At 52.2% G+C, this 24,510-nt stretch overlaps 1 protein-coding gene across 6 annotated transcripts in view; it reads right to left on the bottom strand.

Annotated features, from left to right (window-relative positions):
• The window catches only part of FBLN2 (fibulin 2), a 115,566-nt gene that overhangs the window by 62,234 nt on the left and 28,822 nt on the right, over nucleotides 1-24,510 (bottom strand). For all 6 annotated transcript variants that reach the window (XM_080654513.1, XM_080654509.1, XM_080654510.1 and 3 more), the window contains exon 2: nucleotides 13,313-14,673. In XM_080654513.1, the coding sequence (XP_080510639.1) occupies nucleotides 13,313-14,603 (1,291 nt within the window). In that variant the 5' untranslated portion in view covers nucleotides 14,604-14,673. The remainder of the gene's footprint in view (nucleotides 1-13,312; nucleotides 14,674-24,510) is intronic.

Below are 24,510 nucleotides of genomic sequence, written 5' to 3'. Positions count from 1 at the left end.
TCTCCTCCCTTCTTTTATCCACACCCTTGACAATGCAACTTCACAGTGGTTCCCATTAATAGGAGCCCCGGAACCAGGGCTGGCCCCCAACTGGCTGGCAATAGGGTGTGGTAAAATCAACAGTTCTGCTAGTTCCCAACCCAGGCTCATGAACCCTGTGTACTCCTAACATTTCACCTGGGGCCTACTTCCTGGAGGAGGGCAAGCGGGGCTAAGCCACTGAAGGATGAGAGCACCAGGAGTAGGTAGGAGCCCTCCCCGTGAGGCCATCCCAACCAGCCCACCCCAGGAGCTGCCCACTGACCAAGGACATGCACCAATGGGAGCCCAGCTGACATCAGCCATGCCTGGCCTCTGGACTGGGAACCAATACTAAATGTTTATTGTGTGTGCTACAGAGGTTCTTGGGTGGTCTGCCACTCGCATTATTGAGGCAATAAATAGATGGGTCATATCATGACCAAGGTGTGTCCCCAGCAGAAAGGACTGGCACCAGTTTGGTGAGAGTAGCAAAAAGACCCCCACAGCCTCACACAGTGTTAGTGGGAGTGAGGCCAGGCTTGCTGAAGAGCCCTTGATCAAGGCAGGGAGAGAGACTGCACACATGCAAACTAAAATCACTGCAGGACACCCATTCTACTTCCCAGATCACCATGTGGGGAAGTTTTATGGCACCCTGCTTACTTCTCTCCTCAGTTTACATAGCCAGTTGATTGACTCTGCATCCCCCACACAGAGTGGAAGCTGCATGAGGGGTAGGAAGTTCATCTGCTTTCATCACTGCTGTACCCCAGCACCTGTATGGTAGGCATTCAACATATATTTGCTGAATAAAGAAATTGGGGAAACAGGCATTCTCCTACATTGTAACTATAAATGAAAATGGTACACCATCAGAGAGGACAAGTCGACAACATCTACCAGATTTAAACTTGCATTCTGTGTCTTCTATACTGGGCACATACCAGCCAACACCTCCCAAAAGAAATGCATGTGGCTACCTGGCCCAAGTGGGCCATGGTTGAGCATTATTCTGTGCATCGAAAGGGTATCAGTTCAATTCCCAGTCATGGCACATACCTGGGTTGCATGCAGAAGGCAACAGATTGATGTTTCTCTCTATCTCTCTCTCTCTCTTCCCCTCCACGCCCCCCACCCGCTTGGGTGATGATTTTAAAAAATGCATGTGACTGACCACCTGAGCAGATACTAGTACAAGGCAACACTCTCCCTCATGACCCCAGGCTGGAATTAACCCCAGAGCCCCTTGACAGGAGAATGAGCAGCCAAACTGGGCCATACAATGGAGCAATTCTCAGCAATAAAAAGGACCAACTAGAAGATGGGCAATCGATGAATCTTAGAAATGCTGTGTGAGTGAAAATCAGACACCAAAGAGAACCGCCTGTGTGGCTCACTTTATAACAATCTGACAGCTACACTGCTAAGAAGTAGGACAGCAGTCCCATGGGAGGGCACTGAGAGGCAGCCTGGGCTGTCTCATGATGGTTCATGACCTGAGTGATGGCTACATAGATGTGGTCATTTCTAAAAATGTATGATTGAGTATTATAAAATAAAAATAAAGAAATCATACACACACTGACCTTGTGATTCCATGGTGTGGTGTGGCATAAAGATGTTCAGGAAGCTCGCTTTTTTATTATTATTAAATTTTTATTGTTGAAAGTACTACATATGTCCCCTTTCTCCCTCCATTACCTCCACCGCTTCCCCAGGCCTTCACCATCCTATTGTCTGTAGCCATAGGTTATGTATATATGCATACAAGTTCTTTGGTTGATCTCTTCCCACCCGCTCACCCTCTCCCACCTTCCCTTGGAGATTCCAAAGTCTGTTCTATGCTTCTATGTCTCTGGATCTATTTTGTTCATCAGTTTATTTTGTCCTTTAGATTCCACATGAGTGAGATCATGTGATACTTATCTTTCTCTGACTGGCTTATTTCATTTAACATCATACTCTTCAGGCCCCTCCATATTGTCCCTCCATATTCTTTTTTACTGCTGCATAGTATTCCATGGTATAAATGTACCACAACTTTTTTATCCACTCTTCTACTTGATGGGCACTTGGGTTGTTTCCAGATCTTAGCTATTATAAACTGTGCTACTATGAACACAGGGATGCATACATTCTTTCTGATTGGTGTTTCAGGGTTCGTAGGATAGATTCCTAGAAGTGGGATCACAGGGTCAAATGACAGTTCCATATTTAATTTTTTGAGGAAACTCCATACTGTTCTCCACAGTGGCTGCACCAGTCTGCATTCCCACCAGCAGTATACTAGGGTTCCCTTTTCTCCACATCCTCACCAGCACTTGTCTTTTGTTGATTTGTTGATGGTAGCCATTCTGACTACCTCATTGCTGTTTAAATTTGTATCTTTCTCATGATCAGTGACTTCGAGCATTTTTTCATATATCTCTTGGCCATCTGTATACCCTCTTTGGAGAAGTGTCTATTTAGGTTCTCTGCCAATTTTTTAATAGGATTGTTTGTCTTCCTTTTGTTGAAGCTGTATGAGTACTTTATATATTTTGGATATTAAACCTTTATCAGCCGAAACCGGTTTGGCTCAGTGGATAGAGCGTCAGCCTGCAGACTGAAAGGTCCCAGGTTCGATTCTGGTCAAGGGCATGTACCTTGGTTGCGGGCACATCTTCAGTAGGAGGTGTGCAGGAGGCAGCTGATCGATGTTTCTCTCTCATCGATGTTTTGAACTATCTCTCTCCCTTCCTCTCTGTAAAAAATCAATAAAATATATTTAAAAAAACAAAAAAACCTTTATCAGATATATCGTTGCCAAATATGTTCTCCCATACAGTGGGCTCCCTTTTCATTTCGTTGATAGTTTCTTTTGCTGTACTGAAGCTTTTTATTTTGATACTAGAGGCCTGGTGCATAAATTTGTTCATGGGTGGGGTCCGGCTGGCCTACCCCAATGGGGTCCCATTGGGCCGGGCCGATGGGGGGTGGGGGAGGGGCCATGGGCAGTTGGCCAGCCAGCCCCGCCCCCAATCAGGGTGTTGGAGGCGGATTGAGGGCCGGGCTGGTTGTGGGGGGTGCGATTGGGGCCTAGATCAGGCTGGTTGGCTGCCACAGTGCGCATCATAGCCACCAGTTGTTCTGGTTGTTCTGGTCATTTGGCCATTCCAATCACTGGGCTTTTATATATACAGACTAGAGGCCTGGTGCATGAAATTCGTGCACTTGGGGAGGGTCCCCAGCCTGGCCTGCGCCCTCTCACAGTCTGGGAGCCCTCGGGGGATGTCCAACTGATGGCTTAGTCCCGCTCCCCATGGGGAGCGGGCCTAAGCCAGCAGTCAGACATCCTTAGCGCTGTCGTGGAGGCAGGAGAGGCTCCCACCACCGCCGCTGCGCTCGCCAGCCATGAGCCCAGCTTCTGGCTGAGTAGCACTCCCCCTGTGGGAGCACACTGACCACCAGGGGGCAGCTCCTGCACTAAGCATCTGCCCCCTGGTGGTCAGCGCACGTCATAGCAACTGGTCATTCAGTCAACTTGCATATTACCCTTTTATTATATAGGATAGCCCCATTTGTTTATTTTCTCCTTGGTTTCCTTTGCCCTAGGAGATGTATCTGTAAATATATTGTTACTAGAGATGTCTGAGATTTTGCTGCCAATGGTTTCTTCTAGGATTTTTATGGTTTCACAACTTACATTTAAGTCTTTCATCCATTTTGAGTTTATTCTTATGTATGGTGTAAGTTGGTGGTCTAGTTTCATTTTTTTTGTCCAATTTTCCTAATACCATTTATTGAAGAAACTGTCTTGATTCCACTGTATATTCTTGTCTCCTTTGTCAAATATTAATTGAGCGTAATGGCTTGAGTAAATTTCTGGGGTCTCTGTTCTATTCCATTGATATATGTGCATGTTCGTGTGCCAGTATCAGGCTGTTTTGATTAGAGTGGCTTTGTAATATAACTTGATATCCAGTATTGTGATCCCTCCAACTTTGTGCTTCTTTCTCAAGATTGTTGTGGCTATTTGGGGTCTTTTCTGGCTCCATATAAATTTTTGGAGTATTTGTTCTACATCTGTGAAATATGCTGTTGGTATTTTAATAAGGATTGCATTGAATCCATAGATTGCTTTAGGCAATATGAACATTTTAATGATGTTGACTCTACCAATCCATGAATACAGTATATCCTTCCACTTATTTATATCTTCCTCTCTTTTTTCAACATCCTGTAGTTTTCTGAGTACAAGTCTTTTACTTCCTTGGTTAAGTTTATTCCTAAGTATCTTCATTTTTTATTGCAATGGTCAATGGGATTGTTTGTTTAGTTTCTCTTTCTTAAAATTCATTATTGGTGTATAAAAATGCCATAGATTTCTGGGTGTTAATTTTGTGTCCTGCTACATTGCCAAATTCATTTATTAAATACTAGAGGCCCACTGCATGAAAATTCATGCACTGGCGGGGGCAGGGGTACCTCAGTCTGGCCTGCCCCCTCTCACAGTCCGGGAGCCCTCAGGGGCAGGAGGCAACCCGGCGATCAGGGGAAGGCGATGCCCCCATCAGACTTCTGCTGCTGCCACTGCTGGCAGCGCAAGCCTTGGCCCAGCCCTGGTTACCTAAGCTTCGGGCTGGCCCTGGGTGGCTGGGCAGCTGCCATCCGAGGCTTGCCTGTGCCTCGGGCCGGCTCTGGGTAGCTGGGGGGCTGAGGGGACTGGGGGACTCTGGAGGTAGGCACGCGAAGCTACCGGACCTGCCAGGGGGCAGGCCCAGCCGTGCCACGCCTGCTGCCCCAGCGGGGCTGAGGGGACTGGGTGCCGCCATCTTTGAGGGCGTGGCAATTAGCATATTCACTCCTTATTGGCTGTGGGTGCCACCATCTTTGTGAGGGCGTGACGGTCAATTAGGATATTCCCTCTTTATTAGATAGGATAGTAGTGTTTTTGGTGGAGTCTTTAGGGTTTTCTATGTACAATATCATGTCATCTGCAAATAATGAGTTTTACTTCCTCCTTTCCAATTTGGATGCCTTTTATTTCATCTTCTTGACTGATCACTGTGGCTAGGATGTCCAGTACTATCTCTATATATAAAAAGCTAATATGTAAATTGTTCTCGTGGAAGTTCGACCAGGACACTGGGAGTTCAATTGCTCACTATGACATGCGCTGACCACCAGGGGGCAGCATGGAACAAAGGAAGATCCCAGCTGGCAGCCAGCAAAGGGAGGCCCTGGGTGGGGCCAGCAGCCAGGGAAGGGAAGCCCCGGATGACAGCTGGTAGTCAGCAGCCAGGGAAGGGAAGCCACAGCTGGTGGCCAGCAGCTGTGGAAAGGAGGCCCCGGCCTGAAGCTGGCAACTGGGGAATAGTAGGCTGGCAGCAGGAAGGCCCTGATCGATCCTGATCACCGGCCAGGCCTAGGAACCCTACCCGTGCACGAATTTCATACACCGGACTTCTAGGGTTGAAAAAGAGTGGTGAAAGCAAACATTCCTGTCTTCTTCCTGTTCTTAGGGGAAATGGTTTTAGTTTTTGCCCACTGAGTATGATGCTCGCTTTAGGTCTGTCAAGTATGGCCTTTATTATGCTGAGATATTATCCCGCTATTCCCACTTTGCTAAGAAGTGTTATCAAAAAAGGGTTATATTTTGTCGAATGCTTCTTCTGCGCCTATTGATATGATCGTGTGATTTTTGTCTTTCAATTTGTTTTTGTGATGTATCATGTTTATTGATTTGTGAATATTGTATTCCAGTATGCCCTAGAATAAATCCTACTTGGTCATGGTGTATGGTCTTTTTAATATATTGGTAGATCCGATTTGCTAATATTTTGTTGAGGATTTTAGCATCTACATTCATTGCTTTTTAATGACAAAAGACTGGAAACAGCCTGAGGGCCCATCACTAGAGACTGGTAAACAAAAGATAAAAGGAGCCCACAGTGAAGCACCAGCTGGTAAGAGTCTTTCCACATACTGCACCAAGATACGTATCTGTGAAAAATATGCACATCCTACACTATTGTAGTCATACTGACCAGTGGTTGCCTGGAGGGTCCCTGAGGCCTTTTTATGGAGCCCTGAGCTCAACATAACTCTCACAACAACACTCTTTAGTTGCCTTCTTCATGTTGTTACTCCCAGGAATATACAGAAGAGTTCCCCAGAAACTACTTGACAATGTGATAATGTTACTACTTTGATGGCTAATGGAATGTGTGCTTATATATTCTGCGTTTTCTAAAATTTTCTAAAGTCAGCTCATGAAAAGATAATCAACATCAATAGTCATCAAGGAAATGCAAATCAAAGCCACAGTGAGACCTCACACCCACTAGGATGGCTACACTAAAAAAGACAGACAATAACAAGTGTTAACAAGGATGTAGATAACTTGGACCCTCATGCATTATTAGTGAGGAATCAGAATGGTGTAGCTGCTGCAGAAAAACAGTTTGGCAGATCATCTGGTAGTTAAACAGAGTTACCATACAATCCAGCAATTCTGCTCATAGGTATACTCCCATGAAAAATGAAAACATACATCCATGCAAAAATATGGACATATTCACAACAGCTAAAAGGTGGAAATGCAATATCAATTAACGGATGAGTGGATAAACAGAATGTGGTCATAAATGAAATGTTATTCATCCAGAAAAAGGGATGAAGTACTAATAGCTGCTACTACATGGATGGACCATGAAAGCACTCTGCCAAGTGACAGAAGACAGTCACAAAAGACCACATATTATATAATTCATGTCCAGGAATGTCCAGAATATGCAAACCCATAGAGACAGTCAGAGAAGGAAGAAATGGGAAGTGGCTGGTACAGGGTGTGGAGTTTCTTTTTTGGGTGATAAAAATGTTCTAAAATTAGAATTCTGGTGATATTTGCACAACTGTGCTAAAAACTACTGAGCTATACACTTATATAAGAGGATGTTATGGTATAAGAATGATATCTCAAAAAAGCTGTTTCGAAAGAAATAAAGAAAACATAGTTTTAGGAGTTAAAATAAAGAAACCTACCTGTTAGGTCTGATCAAACAATCAAATTTATATCTCCTCCCCTGGAAAACTGACCTTTAGGTCATTTTGCAACCGACATTCCTTTAGTTTAGACCACATTCCATTTGCTAAAACTAGTAACTTTGCCCTCTGGATTTGCCCAGGATCTGGACCTGCCCAGAGAATTCTCCACCAAAAGAAGCTCTCCTATAGTCCTTTAAAATCTCTGACTCCCTGGGTACTAGTGCCATGGGGGGCTCAGTCCATCTGGTTTCCAGATGATCTAATAAATTTATAATTCTTTACCACTTTTGGCCTTGTATGTTCCTCCTTCAGTGACCCTAACACTACTGAAGGCCTAGCCTTGGCCCCAGACACTCACAGCTGTGCAGTGAGCCTGTTTGCCCAAGTGCCTGGCACAAGTCATGCTCTGGGAGGCAAACGCAGGGAGAGCTTGGCTATAGGCAACACAGACCCACTGCTGCTCCCAGGCCTCCCATGGAGGCCATGAACCCACCCCCTCTACTGGGACACTGGGGCCCCCTGCCTAGCCATACTGTGACCTCCAGAAAAGCCCCTTCCCCTCTTGGAATGCCAATTTCTCTTCCATAAAATAGGAGGACCACACAGATTCTATCGAGTTTGCCACAGGGTGAAGCTCTAAGCTCTGACAGGTGTCCCAGCAGAGGACCCAACCCAGCTGCCAACCAGGACTGGTCAGGCAATAAAATTGAGGCAGGCTGGCCAGCAAAGTGCAAAGCACCTAAATGGAGCCTCTTCTCAGCTTCCCTCTGGTGTCTGGAATCACACCCTGGCTCCTGCAAGTCCCCAGGCTGTGCTCATGGGCTCCTTACATCTCACACAAGTTTAGTTTTCCACAGGCCAATACTAGAGGGGAGAGGGCAGGGTCTAGGATCCTCTGGGAAACAGGATCCTCTAGGTGAGCTCCTCTCTCCTACTCCTGGGAAGCCTTGGAGACCCACAGACCTTAGGAAGGCCCAGGGCTAGCTCCTGGGCTGTATGGTGAGGGAGGGAAAACCCTGCTCCTGCAGTCTCCTCCCTGCACCCAGAAGGGTGCTTGCGCAGCACAGATAAGATAATACCATCTCCGGTCTGGCACCTAGTGGTCTCCGACACAACTAAATCTTCATCCCAACAGCCTGGCCCCTGCCCCTCCCAGCCGCTTCCAGCCCCAGCCACACAGCCTCCTTTTAATCCAATGAATTCCTCAGGTGCAGGGCCTTTACACATGCTGTGTCCTCTGCCTGGAGTACTCTTTTCTCTCTGTTTCCACCCCATCACCCATTAACAACCCCTCCTGCTCAAACATAATTTTCCCTATGGAGCCTTCCCTGATCTCCAGGAGGAATCAGGTTCCCCTCCCCACTCCATCCCGCTCCACACACACAAGCTCACAGGGCACAGAAACTCCACACCCAGTGACCAGTGCAGCCGTGGGCAAACTACGGCCCGCGGGCCGGATCCGGCTGTTCTATCCAGTTCTCTTGCTCTCCCCTCCACTCCTTTACTTTGAATTTATATTAGTTCACACAAACACTCCATCCATGCTTTTGTTCCGGCCCTCCGGTCCAGTTTAAGAACCCATTGTGGCCCTCGAGTCAAAAAGTTTGCCCACCCCTGGACTAGTGGGTTCTTTACCTCCTCCATAAGCTATAAGCTTCCAAAGACAATGTAGATTTTGTTCAACACTATGTGTTCTTCATCTGTCACAGCCTGTGGACACCCTGGCACTCAAGAACGACTGTCAGGGATAAAGACATGAAGGCATGCAAGGGAACCTAGACCCACCACTTCCTATACATGTGTCCGTGGGCAAGTGGCCTGAATCCCCTCTGTAAATTAAGGGAGTGGCTATGAGGATTAAAGAGTTAATAATCACACAGGGCTTACAAAGGTGCCTGGCACAGGCATAAGCACTATATGGTGTCTGCGATTAGCATAAAGTTATTTGAGTTTAAATAGCTTCTCTGTTAACCAGACTGTCAAAGCACTGAGAGACCCCTGCCCTGCAGAATCTAATTAACTGAGGCCCTAAGGAAGGGGCCTCTTTCCTGCTGCGGCCCTGGGACCTGCAGAGGTGGTGCTGGAGTCTTTTCCAGGAGGGGGGCTGCCTCCGGATGCTCTGAGAGTCTCAACTTCTCAGGGTTCTCACCCTGTGGCCCAGGAGGGCAGCAGAGGTTGGAGGTGGTGTGCTTGCCAACCTCCTTCATCATGCCAACCCCCTTCATCATGCCAGCCCAGCAACAGAAACCCCCTCACAAAGTCCCCTGAATGACAACACCATCACACCCCTCTGCCGGGCCCACAGAGCAGGCATGTGGCTTCCATTAGGCCACATCTGGACATGCTCAGAGGCAGCCTGGATCCCTGGCAGGGTTCCGCTCAAAGACAGGAACCCACCATCCCCCCCCCTCACCCCGCCGCTTTCCCCTACCTCTGCCTCAGCCAGGCATCGGGCAATGGCTGGAAACCTCTCTGGGCCCCAGGGCTACCATGGCAACAGGGCTGGGGGTCATTTCCGGCCCCATGTCCCACCTCTCAGCAGGCCCCCAGTCAAACAGGGCAAAGCCACCTCCCCAGCTTCTCCTCACAGAGGGACCTTCCATCACTGGGGACCACCCCCCCAAGGCCTCTCCCACAACAGCAGTCAGGGGCCTCCAAGGCCCCACTTCTCCCAAGATGCTCAACTGGATACCTGACCCAGCCCCTATCAGGCCTCCTACCAACTTCCCCTGCACATGGTTGTGACCACGGATAAATCTGTATGCCTATCAGTTCAATGCCTCCTCCTCAACGAGACCTCAGATGGGGAGGGCTGCGCCTGCCTTTCTCACTACACTGCCCTTGGCACAGGCAGAGTACTCCCTAAATATCTGTTGAAGAGATGAGCGAACTGAAGAAGGATAATGAGTAATAATGGCTAATATTTTAACTACTCAGCAAGTACTAAGTTCCCTGCCAAGCACTGGACATGAAAAGGACACGTACATGGGCATGTGTAGGAGGCAACTAATCGATGTGTCTCTCTCATATCTCTCTTTGTGTCTCTCTTACCTCTCTCTCTCTCCTCCTCCTCCTCCTCCTCTTTTTCTCCCTCCCTTCCTCCCTCTCTCCCTCCCTTCTACTCTCTCTAAAAAAAATAAATGGAAAAAAATATCCTCAGATAAGGATTAAAAAAAACCAGCCCCATGAAGCAGGGACTTCTCTGCTGCTTAAAAATGAGGAAACTGAGGCACAAAAACATAAGCCATTTACCTAAGTTACACAGGTAACAGGTGGATACTGGGTAAGTAGGAGGACAAAGGATATATGGGGGTGGTGGATGGTAAGCCAATCTTTGTGTATCTGACCATGGCCAAGCTACTGGGTCCCATTTAAAGCCACCCCTTCCCCCCACCCCCATATCAGCCTCCCATTCCTTCCTTCCCCACGCACCAAAAGTTGCAGCAGCCTGTCCATCCTCATACCCTGATTGTTTTCTGTGCATGTGTGGGGCTTCTGCCAGGACAGCCTTCACAGGCGGTAAGGGGCACTCAGTCAGAGACCACTACCCACAAGCAGCCTCATCAAAGGCCAGACTCCAAAAATCCACTGAGAAATCCCAGGGCAGAAAAGAAAAGGAAAAACCAGGGATCCTGAGAAGAAAGCAATTCTCCAGGATTCCAAAGCCCAGAAGCACAGAGGCCTCTAGAGGCAAGAAGTGGGTAGAGGGCAGGGCTGAGTCTATTTTGGAAGCCCTAGGGGCTGCATGCTCTGGAGCCAGGCCCCCAAGCCCTCTCATTACAGCCCTACCTCAGCCCACACATACTCCTCACTCCCGATGGGCCCTGGGCCTGGTGGGAAGGAGGCCCCTGAAACACAAGGTCCTGGTCCCAGCCCACCACTCCCATTCTGTGATCTGGAGCCACTATAACACCTCTCTGACCTTGAAATGAGAAGAAAGATACCTCCCTGGCTTGGGGGGAACATCAAGTCACAGAAACAGGGCCTGGAGAACCAATAGGTGCTCTGTGCGCATGAACTGTGTGCCTACCCACTGTAAGCAGGCTGGGTGCAGAGCCCTCTGGGCTTTTGGACCACCTGGCCTACAGGTCAGAGGAGCCTGCATGTGCACAGGCTTTACACACAGCTGCTGCCTAGCAAGGCCTATAGCACTTGACAGATGGGAAAAGGGGCCCAGGCCAGTTAAGAGACTTGCCCAAGGCCACACAGCTGTGGGCATCAGGGTGGGTCAATGGAAATGCTGCAGAAATCCCAGAGTCCCCACATGCCCCAATCTCCAAGAAGCCTTCCCAGATACCTCCCAGGCATCCCCCCCTCAGAGCCCCCATAGTGGTCCATTCCTGCCTCCCCCAGGGCCCACCAAGACCTGCTCATTATTTATACCTAATAAAGGTTTGTAGAGTTATTGATATGAGACTGAACAAGACACAGACCCCCCAGTTGTGGAGGGAGATCGCTAGACAACGAGGTAAGTCCCCAGAACACCCTCAGTGGGGATAAAGAAAATGGAGCTGAGGGGAGGGTCAACAAGACACAAAGATTCAAGGAAGGCTCCTAAAGGAGGTGCACCTGTGCTCGTTGAAAACAGTGAACACGTGTGTGGAACAGGAGGGAGACAATGCTGCAGGCTTCATGGGACGGCAGGGGAATTAGGGAGAAGAGGGATGACTGCTAGAGGGGTGGCCACCGAGCTTGTATTGATTCACTCATTCATTCACCCAGGCCCTGCTGGAGGCTCCTGTACATAGCAGAAAGATGACAGATGTGGTCCCTCTGCCCATGGCACGAACGTTCTACTAGAAAAAATTACAGCAAGGTAAGAGGAATGTATGGTGTTCTTTTAGTTGGGTGCCCAAGGAAAGCCTCTCTGTGGAGGTGACCTTGAGCAGAGAGCAGAATGGAGGAAAGGAGTGAGCCAAATGGACACCTGAAAGAGCATTTCAGGAAGAGCAAGTGGCAAGTGCAGAGGTCCTGGGGCTGCTATGGTATCTAGACAGGAGATCAGTGGGGCTGAGCACAGTGAGTAAGAGGAAGGGTTGCTATGAACTGAATGTTTATCTCCCACCCCCATAACTGTGTTAAAACCCTAATCCTCAATGGGATAGTATTGGAGATGAAGCTTTTGGGACGTGATCAGATGATGTAGGTGGGGTCCTCATGATGGAATCAGTGTCTTTCCAAAAAGAAACAAGAAAGAGTTTGCTCCTCCTGTAATGTTATCTCAGATGAGATGTATCCTCGCCTGTTCTGCCACGTGAGGACACAATGAGAAGCTGGCCATCTGCAAACCAGGAAGTAGGCCCTCAACCCAGCCTTCACCTTGGATTCCCAGCCCACAGAACTGTGAGAAATAAGTGTTTATCATTTAAGTCACCCAATCTGTGGTATTTTTTGTTACAGTAGACCAGACAGACTAAGACAAGGGTGATGGAGGCGAGATGCAAGAGGTCACAGGCAGGCTGTGCACGGCCTGTGGCCCGAGAGGACTGTGGATTCTACACTGAGTAGGTGGAAGCCACAGCAGGTGCAAAGCAGAGGAATGAGAACAACTTGTGTGTTAACAGAACCAACTGGAATATGTGCTGGACATAGCCCTTGACTTTCAAAAAGAGCCCCCATGTGAGACTGCATGCCCTAGGCCCGTGGTCGGCAAACTGCGGCTCGCGAGCCACATGCGGCTCTTTGGCCCCTTGAGTGTGGTTCTTCCACAAAATACCACGGCCTGGACAAGTCTATTTTGAAGAAGTGGCGTTAGAAGAAGTTTAAGTTTAAAAAATTTGGCTCTCAAAAGAAATTTCAATCGTTGTACTGTTGATATTTGGCTCTGTTGACTATTGAGTTTGCCGACCACTGCCCTAGGCTGTCTTCTCAGAGACCAAGGTCACAGCCATACCTGGAAGGATGTGAAACTCATCACCTCCTGCTGGGGTACTGTGGACACTCCAGGCCCCACCTGCACTTAGCAGGACCCTCCTCAGGGACCCCCAACCCTGTGAGAGTGCCTGTTGGGCCTTTGACCACAGCCATACCACACATGTAGCCCAGCACTGACTTCAACAGGGACCTCACCTGCACCCACCCACTCCATTCCCAGAGGCTAAGCCAGGGAGAAAGGGATATCTAAGCTCATGCCCTAAAGTGTGGTGCCCCCAGACCCAGCTTCCCCTACCCCAGGCAGGTGTACAGAGACCTAGGCAGTTACAGGGCCCGGGGCTGCCTTCCCTGGACTGACTGCTAGGGAGAAACTAAGAAAGAGGCTTACCTTCAGGGTCACCTCTGGGGACAGAATGGACAGAGTTGGGGTCAGTGTCCTCCTCTGGCCGAAGATGGGGCAGAGCTGGTGGCTGCTTGGGCACTTCCTGGATAGGTAGGACCTGGGTGGCCTCATGGGGAGGTGTGGTCAGGATGGTGTGGCTGCTGGGCTTTGTTGGGTTTCCGGGAAAACTCGATGTGGCCTGAGACTGGAGGACACTGGCTGTGCTTGACCCCAGCATGGGGCTGGCTCCCCCCTGTCCAGTACTTTGTGGTGTGGCCTGGACATCTGGGATAAGGTTATCTTCAGGCCCTGCCCTAGCATCTGACTTCTCCTCTTGCAAAGGGCGACTGGGCCTGGTTGGACCTGCACTGGGAGGCCCATCGAGCCCCCTGAGGCCACCTGCTGCCAGTGGCTCCCTGACAGTGATGTCCTCCCTTTCCTCCTCCCCTGCCCCCTGGCTGTCCTCCGTCACTCTCCTGGCTTTGGCTTGAACAGGAGCTGGTGGACCCAGGGCAGCAGCCGCTGTTGGCCTGAGGAGAACGGCCAGCCAAGGGGTGGCCTGGATGGCAGACAGTGGCTGACTTCCGCCTCCCAGGGTGGCTGGGGCCCCTGTGCTTGCCTGAAGCTCGCCTGCCAAAGCCGCTGCAGCTTCTGCTTCAGCCACCTCTTGGTCATAACTGTAGGGGTCTTCGTAGTGCCGCTCAGGTTCACTCTCCTCAGCATCTGAGAAGTTCCCACTGGCAGCAGTGGGCATGGCCTCAGCATCTCCATGGCAACTGGGGACCTGGTAGCAGATGAGCTCACCACCGGTGTCAGGACAGTGGCAGGCCTGGCATGGTGGCAGGTGTACTGTGTGACCAGCAGCATACTTGCGGCCAGTGTGCACGCAGCCCACCTGGCCACACTGCGGGCAGCTGTCAGCTGCCACCACAGTCTCGATGCAATTGGGTGGGAGCTCAGGGCACAGCATGAACTGGCAGCTGATCTTGCCGCCACCTGGTGGGCAGGAACACTCAGTGCTGCCAAAGTCCACAAAGTAGGACTGGCCTGCGGGCACACGGCCACGCACAAAGCCACCCTGCAGGCAGTCATAGTACTGGTAGCCCTCGCAGGCACAGCCCTGCTGCACGCACGTAGCACAGCAGGCGCCCGGCTCCAAGGCCTCCTCGATGCAGTTCTCCAGCGGCGGGCACTCGACACCTGTGCAGTCCTGCCGTGGGGCTGCTGCACCTGTGCTGGCACCCAGGGCCAGGGCCAGGGCCAACCAGGCTCCTACAGGCTCCCAGAACATCACCATGGTCCCACAGGCAGCCCAGGTGCAGCCCAGGTGCCACTTCGAGCCAAAAGGTCCCCTCTCCTGCGAGGCCCTGGGGGAATCAGAAAGGACACCTGTCAGCACCATATGGGGCCTACACATGAAAACACATGCACTGCCCAGGCACACACACACCTGCACATGGCTGGATGAAACCTTAGGCTCTTTCACTCACACACATGCCCTTATCCCCATGTCCCCATGTCCCCGTGTCCCCAAGCACAGTGTCTGGTGGGGCAATGACAGAACAATGGCCTCTTAGTGTCCGGCACAGCCAGGAACGGAGGTCTGCCTCTGCCAGCCACTCAGCTAGCACTGACCGAGCAAATCCTCTGTGCACAAAGCCTTCAAGAACTTGGGGTTTATTAGCAAACTAGAGGCCCAGTGCATGAAATTCATGCACTCGGGGAGAGAGGTCCCTTAGCCCAGACTGCGCCCTCTCGCAGTCCAGGAGCCCTCAGGGGAGCAGGCCTAAGCCGGTAGTCGGACATCCTTAGCGCTGCCGCAGAGGTGGGAGAGACTCCCACCACTGCTGCTGTGCTCACCAGCCGTGGGCCTGGCTTCTGGCTGAGTGGCGCTCCCACTATGGAAGCGCACTAACCACCAGGGAGCAGTTCCTGCATTGAGCATCTGCCCCCTGGTGGTCAGTGCGCGTCATAGCAACCGGTCATTCTGCCGTTTGGTCGATTTGCATATTAGGGTTTTATATATATAGACTAGAGGCCCGGTGCACAAAATTCGTGCACGGGGGGGGGGGGGCGGGGGGTGTGCCCCTCAGCCCAGCCTGCACCCTCTCCAATCTGGGACCTCTCTCACAATCCAGGACTGCTGGCTCCCAACCACTCGCCTGCCTGCCTGCCTGATTGCCCCTAACTGCTTCTGCCTGCCAAACTGATCACCCCCTAACCACTACCCTGCCAGCCTGATTGACGCCTAACTGCTCCCCTGCCGGCCTGCTTGCCCCTAACTGTCCTCCCCTGCAGGCCTGGTCATCCCTAACTGCCCTCCCTTGCCAGCCTGGTCGCCCCTAACTGCCCTCCCCTGCCAGCCTGGTCACCCCCAACTGCCCTCCCCTGCAGGCCTGGTCATGCCTAACTGTCCTCCCCTGCAGGCCTGGTCACCCCCAACTGCCCTCCCCTGCCAGCACAATTGCCCCTAACTGCCCTCCCTTGCTGGCCCAGTCACCCCTAACTGCTCTCCCCTACAGGCCTGGTCCCCCCCAACTGCCCTCCCCTACAGGCCCGATTGCCCCTACCTGCCCTCCCTGCCGGTCCAGTCAACCCTAACTGCCCTCCCCTGCTGGCCTGGTCACCCCAACTGCCCTCCCCTGCAGGCCTGGTCCCCCCCTACTGCCCTCCCCTTCAGGCCTGGTCCCCCCCCAACTACCCTCCCCTGCAGGCCTGGGTCCCCCCCAACTGTCCTCCCCTGCAGGCCTGATTGCCCACAACTGCCCTCCCCTGCCGGCCATCTTGTGTCCACATGGGAGCAGCCATCTTGTGCATTGGAGTGATGGTCAATCTGCATATTACCTCTTAATTATATAGGATAAGACAGGCTTCATGACTATTCTGCTAGCACTGACCCTCTGATGTAGGCAGGGAGATCATAAACCCACAGCAATTCAGTGGGTTTCTGAATGTGATAAGTACAATGAAGAAATAAATAAATGAGAGCAGGGTAGTGGGACAGGGAGTGACTAGGATGGTGTGACTGCTGGCTTTGGGTGTGAAATAGTTGATTTTAGCCAGGGTGGTCAAACAAGGATTCTCTAAGGAAGTGGCATTTGAGCTGAGATCTGAGTGAATCAATGGAGACAACCACCTGAACGTCTGTAGGCAAACTATGTCAGGTGGCAGGAACAGCAGGTACAAAGGACCTGGGGCAGGACCAGAAGGAGGGAGGTGAGGAACAGTAGAACATCACCACTGCTGAGCGAAATGAGCAAAGGTGAATGTGGTGGCAGCCAGATCATGCGAGATTCTGGTTACATTGCAGGAAGCCGTGGCCTGGAATGACTTGATGGGACTCTGTTAGGGCTGCTTTGTTGAAAACATGGGAGCCGGGCCAGAGCTGAGAAGCCAGTCATAGGAGACGGGAGAGGACAGTGGACAGGGGAATTCTGAAGTAGAGTTGACAGGATTTGCTGCTAGACTGCATGGGTGTAACAGGAGAGGAGTCCATGATGAGGCCAGTTTTTGGATGGAGCTGCCGCTTCCTGGGGCAGGGAAGGCTGTGGAAGGGGGGCCATGGACCAACAGGGGAGACATGCAGCTCAGTTTGGCAGTACTGAGTTTGAGAAGCCCAGGGATCATCCAAGTGAAGATGGTAAGAATGCTACCAGGGACAGGAGTCTATGCCCAGGCCAGGGGGCCAGGGGAGTTGCTGAACTCCAAGAGGTAACATGCACATCCCCCAAGCTGAGAAGCCACTCCAGGAAGGTGGAGGGCTCCATATAGCCAAGTTGATTCGGAATCGGTCTCAGGTGAACTAGGCCTGCTGTCCCTAGTTACAAAGTCAGCAACTCTCCATGGAGGTGGAGTGGACAGCACCAAGGCCCTGAGTCAATGCTCAACAGTGTCATTTAAGAAAAGAAACATTTGCAGACCTAAATCCTCCCCCCACCCTCCATCTGCCTTTCCATTCATCACACATTCACATGAACAACACATCCTAAGAGGGAAATATTCCCACCAGAGGTTGGCAGGCTCCTCCCAGAGGACCTTTGTTGTTAGCCAGGCCCGCTATACCCCACCCACCCCACTGTGCATTCTCCTACAAGTCAGTCCACTAGTTCTGCTCACCCTCTCAGCCCCCACAGTGGCCTGGCCTTGGGCCTGGCCCTTGGACCCCATCCCCCAGCATCATGCTCTGCCCATACCCAGGTGATTCCATATCTTGGATTCACCCCTGCCCCAGGCCCAGAGTGATGATGAGGAACATTAGAGCCTGACTTTACGTTTTCCTCGTTTGCTGTGCAAATCTAAGCAAGGCCCTTGCCCTCTCTGAATCTCGACTCCACATCTGTGTACAGTGAAGAGGTTCTACCACACCTTTAGTGCTGGCCAGGAGGCCACAGGTACTAGCCCATGACTTGTTTATCCCACATGGTGGGTTTTTAGTTTTAAATTAGTTACCAATTGGAAATGTGCACATAAAAATTCAACTCCTCTTGAAAACCACTAAGCCCTGGTCACCCTAAGATGTCACACAGGACATGGGGCTCTCAGGCCCACAAAGCCCATATGTCCTCTCCACTCATGGTGGCAGGGTCTGTTTGAGATCAGAGTTCCCCAGGCTCACCTCTGAACTGGGAACCCATGGTCATTCCCACTGTGGCCTCCAGCTGGGAGAGTGGAGGTCTGAGCCCTGTATGCTGCTCAGAGCCCCTGGTACTATCTAAAGGTTGTGTGCCCATCCATGATGGGGATGGGGCCAGCTGGGATGTATCTGGAGGAGGTGGATGAGTAGGGAAGCGAGGAGTTAGCATCAAGAGGCCCTGGTACATCTCTACAACTGCTCTGGATGGTTCATGGGCCCATGAGTGTGTATGTTGTGGGTGGGGGGTGGGGGACAGGCACACTCCCAAGATGAGAGCTCACTAGGCCCAGGGAGAGGCAAAGCAAAACCCACACAGTCTCTGCCCTATTCCTGACAACTAAAAAGCTGGATAATGCATGCACATTAATTGTAATATGATTACTCAATTCCCGGCCAAGGTCATGTACCTGGGTTGCAGGTTCGATTCCTGGCCCCGGTCGGGGTGTGTGTGAGAGGCAACTAATCAATATGTCTTTGTCACATCAATGCTTCTCTCTCTCTCTCTCTCTCTCTCTCTCTCTCTCTCTCTCTCGCTCTCCCTCTCCCTCTCCCTCTCCCTCTCCCTCTCCCTCTCCCTCTCCCTCTCTCTTCCTCCCTCCCCTCCACTCTCTCTAAAAATCAATGGAAAAAAATATCTTCCAGTGAGGATTAACAATAATAATAATACTATTTAAGATGATGATGATTATAATGCCAGCTGACCTAAGTGACCACTGAGTGGACACACTGACCAGCAACATATATGAAATTAAGCCTATCTGAGCAGTGTATGACACTGAGTTCTCGTGCCCAGTGAGGTTCCTAAAGATATCGCTCCAGGTCCACACATCCGTGGTGGTCCTTGGGAATTTGTCTGGTGGTAGGAGGAAACAAGGCAGAGGTAGGCCACCATGCCAGTACCTATCCCAGATCCACCCTGCTCTCCACTGAGAACACTGACCTTGTCAGAATGTGTCCCCAGGTTCCAGCATCCACCAATGGCAGCCTCTAATAGGACATCACAGGATGGGAGGGAAAGGTTGGGCTGTTCATTTCCCACCTCTCTCTCCTTCCCTCCCAGGCATGGGGTTGGCGGTGGCTGCCCCTGCTCCCCCAAGGCCATAGCTCCTGGAGGGTGACACTGCTGGGTTCTAAAACCTGCCTCTCCCCCTCCCATGCAGGCCCAGGGTGCTAAGGGCTACCCACCCATCCACCCACTGTTGCTACTCCAAGAGCTGCTTCATCCCCTGTAGGTTCCTCCAACCCTGCTCCCACCTGTTCTAAGTCTCTTCATTAACTACTCTTCCCATAAACCCGGTATGGACCCTGAGAAAGAAGATCTCTACCAAGAAGGGCTCCTGGTAGTTTGACTGAGCTCGAATTTTAAAACAGAGCCAAGCAGCCATTTCTGCACAAGGGTCTCTCACACAAACTGCACTTCAGGGAGAAGCCTGCACTGAACTACCTGCCTGCACTGTGTTCCTGCCAGCTGACCAGGCTCCTTAGCAAGGAGTTCCTAGAATTGTATTTCAACCAATTGGATTGAGGTTTTCCCTGTCCAGTCCCAGCTGTGCACCTATATCGCCCATCAGCATTTTCACCAGCCAATACCATTCAAACTGCAAGGACTTGGAGTCCTCATTTGCATGAAGATGGACCAATCAGAAACCAGGCAAGGGACTTCTGTCTATATAAGCCAGCAGCCCTCTGGCTCTGAGAGAGCACTTTTCCTTTCCATCAAAGACTGAAGACTGTATTCCAGGCTGAAATGTCAAATGCCTTGCTCCAGCCTAGATGAAAAGGGGCCTTGCCCCTGGGCCACCTCACCCAGGGCTTCTTCACAGCATGTTCCACAGCCATGCAATCTCCTAATTGAGCTGTAACACTATTGAGCTGTTTTCACATCTCTGCTATATCACAATTGAGCTGTTTGCACTGAATAAAGTTTCCTTCTTTACTGAACCCCAAATTGGGGATTTCTGTTGCTGTTGAATTGGCACCAAAGATACCCATGAAAGGCTCCAGTTTCCTGCTGGGACCCTGACAGGCACACCCTGTGAGGACCCCACAGAACTAGAAGCCAATGATTCAGTGTACACAATGCCACAAGGATGGACCTTAAAAATAAAGCACTAAGTGAAAAAGGTAAGAAATAGAACAAGATAGAGAGCCAAACACTACTCATGTCACATAAAAATGCACACTCAAGGTAAAAATAAATAAATAAATACCACTTGCAAAACATGGACACATAAACAGAGCCACACAGAACGGAACTGGAGGTCTGCCTGTAGTGAGGAAGGGAATGGCTTAGGAGCAGAGATTGTATATAAACCAAGCAATAAAATACAAGCAGTACCCTGCAGAGAGCAAGATAACAGTGTGTTATTAGTTACAGAGTGTATTGACTCAATTCTTAGCTCCTGAGGTCTAGCTGAGAAAACCAAAAAGATTCCTTACTGGGCCCCTGTCTAAGCTGAAATCCCAGGTTGGGGGGGAGGGGGTTGCAACCAGCTGAAGTGGCAAAGAAGGTGTGACCACACCAGCCAATACACAGACCTCTTCTGTCACTTAGCTGGGATTGGCTGAGGGATGGGTCTGGAACCACGCCTAACCAATGAGATTCAGAGCTGTGACTACTCCTCCCAAACTCTCCAGGAGGCCTGGAAGCCTCTACCTGTATGTCTAAAACCACTGAACCATCTGGGAAGATGTGGGGCCACCCTACTGGAGAGAACTGATCACTGCACTGGGCTCATGCAGGAGCCCATTTGGGAGACCCTCTCTGCGAGGAGGCAGGTGTACCACCATTGTCCCCAGCTAATGCCACATCGAGCTAATAAAGGAGCCTGGCCTTGCCCTGAGCAAATTACATGACTATTGCTGCTTTCAGCCTCCAAGGGTAGCTGGTTATGCAGCAATGTCTCCCCTGAACCACTGGAATCTAAATCAGCAATTATAAGCAAACTAGAAGCCTGGTGCACAAAATTCATGAAAGGGGGGGGTGTCCCTCAGCCCAGCCTGCACCCTCTCCAATCCGAGAACCCTCAGGGGATGTCTGACTAGTTGGATATCCCTCTCACAATCCAGGACCATGGGCTCCTAACTGCTCACCTGCCTGCCTGCCTGATCGCCCCTAACCACTCTGCCTGCCTGCCTGATTGCCCCTAACCGCTCTGCCTGCCTGCCTGCCTGCCTGATTGCCCCTAACCGCCTCTGCCTCGCCCCCGCCACCGTAGCTTTGTCTGGAAGGAAGTCTGGAAGGAGTCTGGAAGATGTCTGGTCTATCCGGTCTAATTAGCATATTACCCTTTTATTAGTATAGACCAGTGGCCTGGTGCACGAAATTCGTGCACATTAAAAAGGGGATTAATTAGAGGAAATAATTTAATATTGCTATTTGTCCTTTCTCTATAATAGAAGTGTCAGAGATGAAAGAAAATTAGTACAATGTATATGAAAACCTTCCTTCTGTCAGAGTCTGGGGTGCACCATGGGACCCAGAGTCAAGTCCATGCCCACCCACATGCACCTCAAAATCGCGTGAGACCCAGACCCGGCCGCACCACCCCCTCATTGGGCTAGATCCAGACCCAGCCAGTCCCACCCTTGTCAAGCCCCGCCAGGCAGGGGGCGTAGCCTCAGGTCCCCTGGCCTGGCACCAGGATGGGGGGCGTGGCCTGAGGTCCCCCAGCCCAGACCAGGGCAGGGGGCATGGCCTGAGGTCCTCCATCAAGCCCTGCCAGGCGGGGGGGCGCAGCCTCAGGTCCCCCATCAAGCCCCACCAGCAGGGGGGCACAGCCTCAGGTCCCCTGTCAAGCCCTGCTGGGCGGGGGTGCGGCCTGAGTTCCCCTGACCCAGCACTGGGGGTGCACCTTGAGGTCCCCTGTCAAGCCCCGCTGGGTCGGGGGCACAGCCTGAGGTCCCCTGTCAAGCCCACTCAGGCAGGGGGGCGCAGCCTCAGGTCCCCTGGCCCACTGCTGGGGAGGTGGGCACGGCCTGAGGTGCCCCGTCAAGCCCCACCAGGTGGGGGGCATGGCCTGAGGTCCCCCGACCTGGCACTGGGGCGGGGGGAGCAGCCTGAGGTCCCCTAACCCAGCACCAGGACAGGAAGCGCACCTTGAGGTCCCCTGTCAAGCTTTGCCAGGCGGGGGGGGGGGGGGGGGGGGGGGCATGGCCTCAGGTCCCCTGGCCTGGCGCCGGGGCAGGGGGCATGGCCTGAGGTCCCCCGGCCTGGCACTGGGGCGGGGTATGAGCCTGAGGTCCCCTAGCCCAGGACCAGGACAGGAAGTGCACCTTGAGGTCCCCCGTCAAGCCCTGCCGGGCGGGGGGTGTGGCCTCAGGTCTCCTGGCCTGGCACTGGGGCGGGGGTGCGACCTGAGGTCCCCTGTCAAGCCCCACGGGGGCAGGGGAGGGTGTAGCCTCAGGTCCCTGCTGATTGCTTGTTAAAGTTCCTTATGGGAACTTGGCCTCAGCTGTGGGTGCAGCCATCTTTGTGATGGAGTGATGGTCAATTAGCATATTCCCTCTTTATTAGATAGGACTAGAGGCCTGGTGCACGAAATTCGTGCACGGGGGGGGGGGGGGTATCGCTCAGACCAGCCTGTACGCTCTCCAAACTGGGACCCCTCGAGGGATGTCCGACTGCCTGTTTAGGCCTGATAGGCACAATCCCACAGGCAGTCGGACATCCCTCTCACAATCCAGGACTGCTGGCTCCCAACTGCTCACCTGCTTGCCTGCCTAATTGCCCCTAACCGCTTCTGCCTGCCGGCCTGATCACCCCCTAACCATTCCCCTGCCAGCCTGATTGACACCTAACTACTCCCCTGCCAGCCCAATTGCCCCTAACTGCCCTCCCCTGCTGGCCCGGTCACCCCAACTGCCCTCCCCTGCAGGCCTAGTCACCCCTGACTGCCCTCCCCTGCTGGCCTGGTTCCCCCAACTGCCCTCCCCTGCAGGCCTGGTCCCTCCCAACTGCCCTCCCCTGCTGGCCTGCTCCCCCCCAACTGCCCTCCCCTGCATGCCTGATCACCCACAACTGCCCTCCCTTTCAGGCCTGGTCCCTCCCAACTGCCCTCCCCTGCTGGCCTGGTCAGCCCCAACTGCCCTCCCCTGCTGGCCTAGTTGCCCCCAACTGGCCTACCCTGCAGGCCTGATCACCCCAACTGCCCTCCCCTGCAGTCCTTGTCACCCCCAACTGCCTTCCCCTGCAGGCCATGTCACCCCCAACTGCCCTCCCCTGCAGGCCCCCCTGCAGGCCTGGTCACCCACAACTGCCCTCCCTTTCAGGCCAGGTCCCTCCCAACTGCCCTACCCTGCTGGTCTGATCGCCCCCAACTGCCCTCCCCTGATGGCCTGATTGCCCCCAACTGCCCTCCTATGCAGGTTTGGTCCCCCCTAACTGCCCTTCCCTGCTGGTCTGATCACCCCCAACTGCCCTCCCTTTCAGGCCTGGTCCCTCCCAACTGCCCTCCCCTGCTGACCTGATAGCCCCCAACTGCCCCCTCCCGCAGGCTTGGTCCCCCCCAACTGCCCTCCCCTGCTGGTCTGATTGCCCCCAACTGCCCTCCCCTGCTGGCCTGATAGCCCCCAACTGCCCTCCCCTGCTGGCCTGATCGCCCCCAACTGCCCTCCCTTTCAGGCCTGCTCCCCCCAACTGCCCTTCCCTGCTGGCCTGGTCGTCCCCAACTTCCCTTCCCTGCTGCCCTGGTCACCCCCAACTGCCCTCCTCTGCTGGCCTGATCGCCGCCAACTGCCCTTCTCTGCTGGCCTGATTGCCCCCAACTGCCCTCCCCTGCTGGCCATCTTGTGTCCACATCGGGACAGCCATCTTGTGTGTTGGAGTGATGGTCAATTTGCATATTACCTCTTTATTATTTAGGAATTATATAGGATAACCCAGCAGTGAGGCATTTCTATAGGACAAACACCCACCTCCTCAGCACACAGGAAAAACGGGGAGAAGCTGCTCTGGACTAAAATAGGCCTGGGATTTAACCACCAGAGCATGTGGGATTCCTAATGAGACTCAGCATGAAGAAGCCAGCTGAGAGACACAGGGCTAAGTGAGGGACCTCAAGGACAGACTGAGGACCAAATGACAGCAAGGAGCAGCAATCATTCTGTAAGGTGTGATGTCTGGCAAATGCTAGCATTTTTAAAAAATTAATATTTTTAAAAATAATCATGTCTATGAGATACTATAACATATTTCATCATGAAAAATAGCCTAAGGCAGTGGTCGGCAAACTCATTAGTCAACAGTGCCAAATATCAACAGTACAACGATTGAAATTTCTTTTGAGAGCCAAATTTTTTAAACTTCTTCTAACGCCACTTCTTCAAAATAGACTCGCCCAGGCCGTGGTATTTTGTGGAAGATACCACGGGGAAGGCAGTTGTCGCCCCAAACTGCCTGCCCCTGCAGGCCATGTCACCCCCAACTGCCCTCCCCTGCAGGCCATGTCACCCCCAACTGCCTTCCCCTGCAGGCCATGTCACCCCCAACTGCCTTCCCCTGCAGGCCATGTCACCCCCAACTGCCTTCCCCTGCAGGCCATGTCACCCCCAACTGCCCTCCCCTGCAGGC

Source organism: Plecotus auritus (assembly GCF_963455305.1).
Source record: "Plecotus auritus genome assembly, chromosome: 2".
In the NCBI taxonomy this organism is placed as follows: domain Eukaryota; kingdom Metazoa; phylum Chordata; class Mammalia; order Chiroptera; family Vespertilionidae; genus Plecotus; species Plecotus auritus.
This window is presented reverse-complemented; position numbering and strand designations above follow the sequence as displayed.